At 34.6% G+C, this 12376-nt stretch overlaps 1 protein-coding gene across 1 annotated transcript; it reads right to left on the bottom strand.

Annotated features, from left to right (window-relative positions):
• Nucleotides 1–10530: 10530 nt before the first annotated feature.
• LOC113238466 (histone-lysine N-methyltransferase SETMAR-like) lies at nt 10531–11391 on the bottom strand. Its single transcript, XM_026475292.1, has one exon. It carries the CDS (start codon nt 11389–11391, stop codon nt 10531–10533), a length of 861 nt encoding a protein of 286 aa, XP_026331077.1.
• Nucleotides 11392–12376: the final 985 nt, after the last annotated feature.

The raw sequence follows: 12376 nt of genomic DNA, 5'->3' as shown, positions 1-12376 counted from the left end.
CCGGATTGGTATTGAAACCACCATGAGCTCTAATCTGCCCAAAAAAATTTTCAAGTGGATCTTGATTTAAACGTCTCAGATTTAAGAATTTCACTCCTTCTAATCTAGACAAATCAGTCCATAAATGCTTAATGCTTTTAATATCGTGTACAAAATGTTTAAGGCTAATAGGGTTACATTCCCTAGGATCTGAGGCATCAAATCTCATTGAATTTATTTTCTTCACAACATTATTCCAGAAAGAAAAGTGTTAGGAATTTAATGTCAAAGCTTGTTGCAATTTGCCGCGAGTATGGCCAAAACAATTCAGACTATCGAACGAATCATTCATAAATAGCAAAAGATCTGCTGTGAACAAACCATTTTCAATGTCCACTCCAGGTACAGCATATCCGTGTTCTTCTTGCACAAAAAGTAGTGACTTCATGTATAGATCTAGAGATGTCGCAACTTGTCTGCTGAAAACCTGAGCTGCTAGTTTGACCTGAAAAGTGAAATTCAGATTGTTTTTTATTAAGGTCATAAAATAAAAACATAATTAATGCCTATATAGTTCCTATTCTAGAAAAAAATAAAATATTTACATATAATTTTTCTAAAATAGGAACATAACTATTTTTCTTCATTATCTTTGTTCATTTTAATTTCATTGACAGGTAAGGACAATCTTTTAATTGTGCATTTCAATAAATTTTTCTTCTTAATTAAAGTCTTTTGGATTCAATCTCATGCTGAAAACAAAATCTTCACTAAGGATTTGTTTTTATAACAACATATCTGCAGCACATAAAATACGTAAAATTCAAGATAATACCATTTCAAAACGTAAAACCCGACACATCAATGAAACCGTCGCAGTGTATTTTGACCTGAAAAATGGTCTTGCTTTTTTTATTCGCCTATTCGATAGAGAAAGTTATGCAGAAACCAAGAAAAGAACTCCCGTGTGTCAACTTTGTGTATTAATGAAGATAATATAATGGTGGTTCCAGCCTGGGTGTTCTGGGTAAAGTATACTTACTAGTCCTGAGTGGTTTTCTTTGCTCAGTACTCATAGTACAGGAAAATCCCTAGCTGGAGAACAAGTAATTGGTATGGTTAATGTAGACAGTGGTGTTACCAGCGATCGGAATTGAGGTAGTTAAATAACTTAAACTTCGATTAAACGTAAAAAATAATGTGGACATTCCCTTCTATAAATCCCGGAACTTCTCGGTGATTATATTTGAAAATGCGTATTACTTATAGAAATGTTTAAAAAAATATATTATAATAGTTGTGTTTCTATAGGTGCGTACTGCAAAAGATTGTACTAGTACATTTGCGACAAATTATTTCCAATTGAAAATTTACTACATATTATTATCTCAAAAAATAATATAGTTGCGTTTACATAGGTTTTTCCAAAAAAAATTCCAAGACAACTTTCCACTTTGCACACATATTTCGCTGTAGAAGACTCTTTCACACGTACGAGAACAAGTTAAAAAAACAAACAATAGACACCTTTGCCTTTATTAAATCTTGGCGGTGTAGTATAAGAATTGTTATTGTTAAGCACCATGTATTTACATCTATGTTATTACTTATTATATGCAGTGTTAATCAAGCATCGAGTTGTCTCATTCGTCTCCGTCGTACGCTCTCCCTACATGGCGACCCTGCCATTTTTGGGATATAGCTAGTGCCCGGTTACAGTTTGGCTCAACGGACTTAAAATGTATATTATTTATTCTAATCGACACTTAGCGCACACGGACGTGGACGTAAATTTTAGTGCAAAAAATGTGTAACTCAAAAATACCTGAAAAACTGGAAGTCACCGCACAAGTCGGTGTTAACAACCAAATTACAAACAATCATATCGTGACCAATGTTGGAATCATTTCGTGGTCCATGGTGGCAATTATTATAATACTGTTAATGGTTGGAGCTATCGTTATGATCCGGTATTGTGTGAAGTGCTTCAATAAAAGAGTGCAGCGAGGCGTTGATGCAGGTATAATACGGTTAAACAAAATGTAAAAAGGAGCGAGCATTCCTTGTAACGACGACGACCCCGATTCCTTATGAAGAAACCTGAGTCGCAAGATGTTCCTGTCACGAAGCAAATTGCTTTGATAAACCAGTGTACTAGTGAGTGAAAACCCCATTCAATATCAGTGTAAGTGTGGTGAAAATTATGAAAATTTAAGTGCGAAAAAAAAATTTTTTTTATTAAACAGTTATACTACATTATAATACGTACAATATAGACTTTAAGTATATAATATGAATAGTATCAAAATATAGGTAAGTGCGATTTTATGTATGTCAGAATATCTGGAAAATTTAAATGAAGAACTTTCAATGGTTAGAACCTACTTAATTAAAATTGGACCTAAAAGACGATGTGGAAAAATAATTGAAACGAAATTGTAGAGGCAAACGAATTATTAGAACAATATAATACTTATATAGATGCTATTACTAAGGTATATCATTTAAAAAGTAAACAAGAAAAAATTTTAATTGATAAATATTGTCAGGATACCTCACTGCACTTAAAGTTATTGTACAGTGAGGTAAAGAATCTTTGCAATATAAAAAAAGAAAGTAAAGAAATAATATTAAAAATGGCAACGTTCGATCTGAAGGTCGCGTTAAGTCTTCTGCCAGTCATGACTGACAAAGAAGAAAATACGAAAGAATTAATTGATAGTATTGAGTACTATGCTACTACCTTAGATAACGAATCGAATAAAAAATTAATTTCTTTTATTTTAAAAACCAGGCTGTCTCAATCGGGTAAGCTAAAATTATCTAGTAAATACGAGAATATATCAGAATTACTGACCGATGTGTGCAAACAATTATTACCAAGAAAATCAGCATCGGCTATACAAATGAAACTTCAAACATGTAAGCAAAATGAACGCACTGTTGCTGATTTTGGCAAGGAAATTTCTGGATTGTTCGCGGATTTAACTATTACCCAATCGGACGGAAATTCTGATCATTATAATGTTCTGCGCCCGTTAAACGAAAATTACGCAATTAAACGGTTTGCCGACGGGCTTAGAAACCGTAGAACAAGTACAATAATTGCAGCGCGTGATTTTAATACACTAAAAGACGCTATTGAAGCAGCGCAAGATGAAGAGATCACGACAATTTCCTCAGCGTATGTAATGGGCATGTCCGCTCAACCCCGTGGATTTACACCCCCCCACCGAGCAGCGAAAGCGCGCGGAGGACACAGAGGATACGCGCGAGGGCAGTCCGCCGTAAAGGTAAATACACCAAATTATTATTACAGACGGCCACAGAACTCTTATCACCCAAGAAACCCAAGAGTGTTTTCTCGTGGAAACTCGCACAGGGGTAGGTATCAGGGCAATCGCCGTCAATTATCCCATAGGAATGTGAACTTTATATCCACGACAGGTGACCCCTGCATGGCAACGTAACGTGACCGTGATGAATCAGAGCAAGCAAACGCGTCACATTTGAATCATTTTTTTCGAGTATGACTATGTATTTATGTGCAACAGCTTATGTAAAGTATGTATTAATTTGGACAGGCATGAACACAACAAAAGCGAATGGCTAATCGACACCGGCGCTTCGATTTCAGTTGTCAAGCACGATAGAGTAAAATGTTTTCGCATTCCATTCCACAAAGAAAAACTTTAGGTCAACGGCGTTGGTGGAAGCGTACAGTCAGAAGGATATATTTATTTACAGCTCAAAATTGATACCTACACTATAAAACATAAATTTTATGTATTTGATAAAATGCCATTCAAAACTGATGGAATTTTAGGGCTAGATTTTTTAACAAAGTACAAAGCAGTTGTAGACTTCGAATTAAATGAATTAAGAATTTGTAATTTAGAGAGACCTGTCACATTACCCATTACTTACTTGAAACAAGATAGTTCATATTTAACAATTCTAGCAAGAAGCGAATCAATTCATTATGTGGACACGAAGTTAAAACAGGAATGTGTCATTAGTTCTCAAGAATTATGTCACGGAGTATACATTGCTAACATTATAGTACAGCCACATAATGGTAAGGTACCTTTTAAAATAATGAATACACGAAATGAGGATGTAATTTTGAATTATTTTAATTTAAACGTTTCTAAGTTAAGTGATTATTATTTATGTCACTTTAATAAGTCGAATATGAACGCAGAGAGGGTCAAGTCTTTGTTTTCTTTACTAAAATTTGAAAATCTAAATGAGGAAGAACAAAAGTCTATTGAAAACATTTGTGCCAAATTTCCAGACGTCTTTCACGTACCAGGAGATAAATTGACAACGATTTCATTATACGACCATACTATTGAATTAAAGCCACATACTACTCCTGTTTACGTAAAGCCGTATCGTTTACCACAAAGTCAAAAATCGGAAATAGATAAAGAAATAAAAAGTATGCAAGCCGATGGAATAATAGAGGAATGTAGGAGTGCCTGGTCGAGTCCATTGTTACTAGTACCTAAAAAGCTAGATTCAACGGGTATTAAAAAATGGCGTGTAGTAATTGACTACAGAAAATTAAATGAAAAAGTTCAAGATGACAAGTTTCCTCTGCCAAATATTTCAGACATTCTAGACTCGTTATCTGGTGCAATGTATTTCACTACTTTAGATCTCTATCAAGGATTTTATCAAATAAAATTAAATAAAAACAGTCGACAATACAATGCATTCACAACAACCAAAAATCAATATCAAATGACTAGATTACCAATGGGACTAAAAACTAGTCCCAATGCGTTTTCTAGAATGATTACGATTGCTATGTCGGGATTTAATTACACCCTAAACAGCCTATGGAAATAACCAGTACGTCAAGTTATGCATTTGAAAAGATTTATTTAGACATATTTGGTCCTCTGCCTACAGATAATTTTTTTTGCCGGTCATTCTTATTTTCTCACGTTACAGTGCGAACTATCAAAGTTCATAGAGGCATATCCGCTACACACAAAAGATGCTAAATCGGTTGCATCTGCTTTTGTAAATAATTTTATTTTGCGTTTTGGCATACCCAGGGAAATTGCAACAGATCGTGGATCTGAATTCATTTGAAACACAATGGTCGAAGTTTGTAAACTATTAAAAATTAAGAAGCTTATTTCAACAGCGTACCACCACCAGTCCATAGGAGCGCTCGAGAATACATAGGTGCGTATTTACGTATTAATTGTCTTAACCGAACATGTTCGTGGAGCAGCTGGCTGCCGTTCTGGTGCTTCGCGTACAATAATACGGTACATACAGAGACAAGGTACACGCCGCATGAACTGGTATTCGGAAAGTCGTGCAAATTGCCGAACAATTTAGATTCCGGTATACCTATACCGGAATCTAAATTGTTCTCCTTTATATAACTACGATAGTTATCCACTTAAATTAAAATATAGATTACAGGTTGCACAGCAAGGTGCAAGGAAAATCTTATTAGGAAATAAGTTAAAACGGAAGAAGGCCTATGACGTATATGTTAATCCAGGGACGTACACTAAAGGTAATTATCTGCTACTTAAAAATGAAACAGGCAACAAAATAGATAGTACATATTCGGGTCCATTTTTAATTAATGAAGATTTAGGATGTAATGATAAATAATAAGGAAGAAATAGTCCACAAAAATCGCACAAAACATTATATTATGTAAAATACATAAGTAAAGTAGGTACCCACATAATTAATTTAAGTACCTTATTGTATACAAAATAATAATTATTATTATAAAATTAATAAAAATAATATATTGCTTTTTGACTACTAAACAAAATAAAATGTAACTAACTATATTACCCTTTGTAACTATGCTATAAGAAAATATATGTATAAGTACTTGTTTTGTATAACGATAGAAATAAAATAGAAATTATATAAATTTTATTTTATTTGGGTAACAGGGAAAGTGTAGTATAAGAATTGTTCTTGTTAAGCACCATCTGTGTTATTACTTATTATATGCAATGTTAAATATAATATCTGTGATATCCTTACGCTTTTTAAATTTTAAGTTACGTTTAATAATAATCATGGATCCGCCTCTACTTAAGTTCTTTCTTATGAACGAACTGACTATTACATAAGTTTCTATGTTGTTAATTGCTTCCCTAGTCTTTCAGCCAGTGCTCTGTAACACAAAACACGTCAACGGAAATATCGTGCAAAAAGACTTATTTCTAATGTTTTGCCAGAAAAGCCTTGAACATTTTGATGTACTACATAGAAACGATTAGACTTTTCTGTTGTCGTGTTTTTTAGTTTAAATTATGGTTAGTAAAAAGTATACTGTTGCTACTTAAAGTAGGAGCATTGTCGTGGGACTGTGTTATATTTTCTATAACAGCGTCCTTAATATTAAAAGATAGCAAACTAGCTACATGTCTCAGATACCTTATGGGTAAAAGTAAATTATCCTCAAAAAGTTTGAAGTTCCTTACGAACTTATTAATGTCAGAACAAAATATAACGTCACTATGACGGCAAGTCAAATTATGAATGTGCGAATTTATGTTATGTATATACTTATTAAGAGCGATGCCTAGGTTAGAGCAGTAAGGGAATGCACTTAGTATGAATTTACACCCACACTTCTCATGAATTCTCAAGAACACGTCAATGCTACTATTTACTTCTTTTTTACTAATGTTATTACTATCACCTATTATAAGAATCACTGTTGTATATTTATCAAAGTTGCAACCACTTAACAGTGTAATAATTTGACTAAAAGTAGCTCCTGGATAGCAATAGTTGACTACCCTTTGTTTTAAGTGGTTACTTAGGTGGTGTCCTAGTCCTACGCCTATTTTATCAGAAAAAAACTACCGTTCTTCTGGATGACCTGGTAGGAGTTCTAATAGTCTTGGTTGACCGTTGACTATGTCGAACTTCAACTGTTGTAGTGGAGCAGATACGTTTTCCTGCAGCAACGCTGGCATACGATGCCCGTGCTGGTTGCGTTGATGGTGTGGGTGGTGGGGATGGAGTCTGATTTATTTCTACTGGATCATTTGTTTCACTAAGCTCATTCTGAAGAAGGACTTGAGTAAGTTCTCTATACTCAGTACCCAGCTTTAAAAGCTCATTAGTTGCAGCTGAAAGTTCTTCTAGTTGTTTCTGCGTAGAAAGTAGGTCTTTAGTTCGCAATTGAAGATCTAACTCTAGATCTTTCACTTGTTCGGCCATCTTTACTTTGTCCTTGTGTAAATTTAACTTTGCTGATTTTAGTTTCTTAAGTGTTTTCGATTTCTTTCTTATCAGGTTGGTTAATTTGGAAAATCTTGGGTCTTGCGATTTTGTGCTGCACAATTTACTGTTGCATACATTCCTGTCTCCTAGGGCTAGTTCATCACGGAGTGACAAGGTTGTTAGGTGGTCGCAACTTCCGCTTTGTTCGTGTAATAATGCAACTTCAGCATTTGATTCCTTTACCTGTCTTTCAAGAAATCTGATACGGTCTAAGGCGTCTTCGTGTTCCTGGTGATTTTCTCGAAACCTCTCCATAATTAATTCCTTACGTTTGCACTCTTTTTCTAATTCATCACAAAATCGTCGAATTTCATCAAATTTCCCTTTTAATGTCATACGTGAAGTCTTGAGCGCCTGCATTTCCATTTCATATACATCGCGTTCTTCAAGAAGCCTATCTGTCAGTGCTTTCAGTTCATTGAGCTCCGCTTCCATCTTCTTGTTCTTTTCTTCAGACAACATTCTCCTGGTCATCATGTTGTACTGGATATCGCGTCACTGGAATGTATCAAATGGAATGTAAGCGCACAGAATGTACTTAAAAGAATATAATAAATTATGTACGCAGGCCTCTTCCAAATACGAAGTTCCTACTAGCACAGTGAGCTATTGTCTATTTATAATCCTTAATCCATAAGATAATTGTAATGAACCAGGGTTGTCTGGTCTGTTTTACCTAAAACATACAAATCTCACTCACAAAGTTTATGTACGGAAAGAATATTAATAAAATTACACTTATATATATATATATATATATATACATATATACGAGGTATTGTTAATAAAATTATGTATTATATAATAGTTATAGGTCTCAGGCGTGCACTTTATGTATGTATGTCTATATTATACAAGCAAATACATCAAGTCTACTTCAAATGTATTGAAGTAAATTGAGACCCGCTTGCAAACATACGACAGTTATTGTAGTGTTAATGTGTTTATTGATAGCTACTTATATACGTAACGGTAATCAACTAAAGTTAAAAACTGTCTGTGCTAAATTTTCTGTGTAATAATAATAATGCAAATAACTAAATAAAAGTGTTTTAATGGAATGTGTGAAGGTACGTTGTCTCCGAGATTCGCTTGACAAAAGTCAAGCAAAAGGAGACAAGTGCAGTATTGCGTTGTATGTATGTAATTTATAATTTGTGTTATGTTATGGGACTTAGGTAAAAGGAAAAAAAATAGTATAAAATTATATAATAGCAATAATAAAATAATAATAATGAAAAGAGAAAAAGAAATACTCCCCAGGAAACCCTTCTGCGTCTGAGATGCGAACCGCGGGCGGTGAAAACTGAATCCGGCCGCTATCCCGCTAGACCAGTGCGCACACAAGTTGCACCGGCAAAATTATGGTACAGTTTTGTATTCAGCTGTTATCTATTCAATGTTGCGACGAAGTGGGTAATAGCAAGACACTTTTTTAACGAACGGTAGCAACGACGCAACGAGTCTCCTTTTTTAAAAAACACTTTTAATCCTGTAGTTTTGATTAATTTCACAACACTCACTGATTTTGCAGGAATATATCACGAAATTTTACTCTTTATTACTAAAATTTAAAGTCATACACAGGTTTAACAGTCGTAGAGAGAAAATTTTGTAGCCGATATATAAGCACTAAAATTCCTTAAAGTACTAGGTATTTCACGATGATAATAGTTTTCTTGTATCTACGCTCGTCAGCACGCACACCAACGTTCAGACGTTCCCACGAAGATGGATTGGCCGATTAGGACCAATTTTGTGGCCACCGAGATCACCTGATCTGAACCCCCTCGACTTCTTCTTTTGGGGGTGCTTAAAAGATAAAGTTTACTCCAAAGCTATCACTACAGAAACCGAACTACGACGACGAGTCTATGAAGCAGCTCGAGTAATTTCTCAAATGAGTTTGAGGTGTCTGAGAAGCTCATTCATCAAAAGATGTCGCATGTGTATTAGAGTCAGAGGGAGGCAATTTGAACACTTGCTATAATATCTAATAAAAATTAAATTATTTAAATTTTATTGCTTTATTTTCCATTAAGTAAAAACGGCGACAAATCAAGCGACACACAAAGGCACTCTACCACGATATTAGTAGCTAAATCCGCATGCTTTTGGGAAGTTTGATTTGTCACAGTTTGTTTGTACCAGTTCAGAGAGAGAAAGAAAAGCCTAGTAACTATCTCACTCCTTTATTACGAATACAACGTGGGAAAAAGATTGACGCGCCGTTACCTAGCGCTTAGCAATTAATTCATTTAAAAGTTTAAATTTAATTTTGTTTCGAAACTGATTAGGCTGGTAGGGTGTTATGACGAAAAATAAATTAAATGACTACGTTATTGTGAAAAATCTCAATAATATTGTACCATTCCTGATTCTGCATTAAGTGGAGCAATTTTTAAGATCATTTGCAAATTCAGTTTCATACATTTTTTTTTCGCACTAGCTATTCAAAGTTAACGTTTAACTTTTTACAAGGGTACGAGGTATACCAAATTAATAACTTTTTTCACATTTTATGACATTTATCAGACAAAATATTAGTTGCAGTACCTGGAAAAACTATTCAAGTTACCTGAAAAATAAAAACAACTACCATCTGGAGCTAACCCTGGCAATAGTAGCAAAAAACTCAACAAAAAGTAGAGTTATTCCAAAAAAATAAAAAAGTGCAAATATCTCGAAAACTAAAAGACTTTTACTAAGGTCAAATTATTTTTTTTCTGGTAGATATATAGCTCACCTACCCACAGTGTCGCTCTGGCGTGTTATTTTTGGGACACCCTGTATATTTATAATGGCTACTTTTAACTGGTCCGGAAGTTCCTTCAAGAAAAGATTGATTCACTAGTAGGTAGTACGGCAAAGTTAGTTCATCAGCACACATTTTGATCAATTTTGGGGGTATGTCGTCAATTCCATAGCTATGTTTATTGTTTAGGTTGCGGATTATGTTTTTTATTTCTTGTGGTGAGACGGGGGTAAGGTACGTAGGTCACTCAATAAGTTTTGAGAAAAAGAAAAAATATCAAACATATTAATATAATTTATTTTACATTTTTTCAAAATACTCTCCATCATTATCTACCCAAAGTTTCATTCGTCTAAACCAACTCTGAAAACACTTTTGCCAGTCTTGATCCGTCAGCATTGAAATTGCCATTTCGTAGGCAGCTACTGCTTCTTCGACACTCAAAAAAAAAATTTTCCTTTGATTTTATCCTTCACTGTTGGGAACAAAAAGATATCGCAGGGAGCCTAGTCAGGGCTGTACGGCGGGTAATTTAAGGTTTCTATACCAGATTCCTCAATAAACGCCTTTGTTCTGAGGGACGTATGTGAAGAGGCGTCGTTATCGTGATGTAGCATGATTCCCCGAAGCCCGGTCTTTGGTCTCCTCTCCCGCACAGCTTGGAAAACTTTTGGCAGTGCTACTGTTGTGTACCATTCTGAATTAACAGACCTACTATTTTCTAACATTGACGTCGACAAATGTCCGCTCCGAGAAAAAAAACTAGCTACCATTTTTTTGCCGACGTTTCGAGCTCTTTGCAACTTTGTCGGTAATTGTCCCTCTGCGAAGACCCACACCGACGACTGCTTCTTGCTTTCTGGATCATATTGATAGATCCATGTTTCATCACCAGTAACGATTTCTGAAACACGTCTCGATGTCCCTTTTTCGAAACGTATAAGCATTTCTCGGCACCAATCCACTCGAGCCTGTTTTTCAGCACCGGAGAGCAATCGTGGGATCCATCGACAACAAAGCTTCCTCACTCCAAGATGCTGATGCAGGATAGTATTGACGCTTCCCGAACTAATGCCTAGGATCTTCTCAATGTTCGTGTACGTGATTCGTGGGTCTTCTCGCACCAACATTTCAGATGCCCACACATTTTCTGCAGTTACTGCTGTTTCCGGGCGTCCGCCTCTTAGGTCATCTTCAAGGTTAGTTTTGACTCTTTTAAATTCCTTAAACCACCTAAAAACTGTTGCACGAGAAGGAGCAGAGTCCTCTAATGCTGACTGCAAACGTTCCAAACTCAATTGTTCAGTTAAACCACATTTAAAATCATAGAAGATCATAGTACGCAAATGTTCACGGTTAAGATCCATTATTGTAAAGAAAAAGCGCGGGAAGCGTTGTAGTAAAATGACTAACAATGTCATTTTTTTTTAAATTTAGCTAAATTGCTTTTGGTGATCTATTTTTAAATAAATTTGCTTTTTAAAAACATATAATACGGGTGTGTTCCATTTTTATATTTCGAGCATCTCAAAACTTATTGAGTGCTCTACGTACATGGTGTTCTCAGTTTGATTAACTATAGGTTGCCTACATCTTGAGTTAGATGCCCCCCCTTCTCCCACTGATGCGAAAAAATTATTGAATGTATTTGCAACTTGCAGGGGGTCTCGCTTATATTTCGGTTTTTTACAGATAATATTATGTTTTCTTTACTTTTTATAACTGTTTTGTTAGTAGTTTCCCTAATTGTTCTCCAGACGCTTTTTACAATATTACTTGAGTTTTTAATACGCGCTGCATAATATAAACGTTTAGCTTGATTTACTGACCGTTTTAGAATTCGGTCATATAGCTTAATATAGTGTTTGCGGAGAATAGGGTTTTTTGAATTGTTTGAAACAAGTAATTTTAAATATCGTTTATTTTTGCACGATGTTTTTATTTCCCGGGTTAACCAATGATTTTTGTGTTTATTACATAATTTAATTGTCCTTTTAGGTATAAATTTATTTAAAATATTTTTTTTAATGTCAATAAATATATTATAATTTTTATTTATGTCATTATTTAAGTTAAATATGTTATACCAGTCAATGTCCATCAATTCCGATTTAAAATTAGTCATATTTTTTATAGTAAAAAAGCGTTTCTCTGTTATCCAAGAAATAACAGCCTTATGTGCTAACTCGTGGATTTTTATGAGTACGCCTTTGTGGTCGGAAAAGCCTAGATTCTGTACTGAAGTGTTTAGTGCATTTGTGTCAAAATTATAAAATATTAAGTCTATACATGTAGAAGTGTTAGTAGTTTCACGTGTGGGTTCCTTAATTAATTGTTTAAAATTATACTCTA

The sequence above is a fragment of the Hyposmocoma kahamanoa genome, unplaced genomic scaffold (assembly GCF_003589595.1).
Source record: "Hyposmocoma kahamanoa isolate Upper Pololo Valley unplaced genomic scaffold, ASM358959v1 96009, whole genome shotgun sequence".
Taxonomy (NCBI): domain Eukaryota; kingdom Metazoa; phylum Arthropoda; class Insecta; order Lepidoptera; family Cosmopterigidae; genus Hyposmocoma; species Hyposmocoma kahamanoa.
This window is presented reverse-complemented; position numbering and strand designations above follow the sequence as displayed.

Excerpts from the sequence above, each read along its gene's own strand:
- LOC113238466 (XM_026475292.1), bottom strand. The coding sequence starts at position 11,391 with ATGGATCTTAACCGTGAACATTTGCGTACTATGATCTTCTATGATTTT.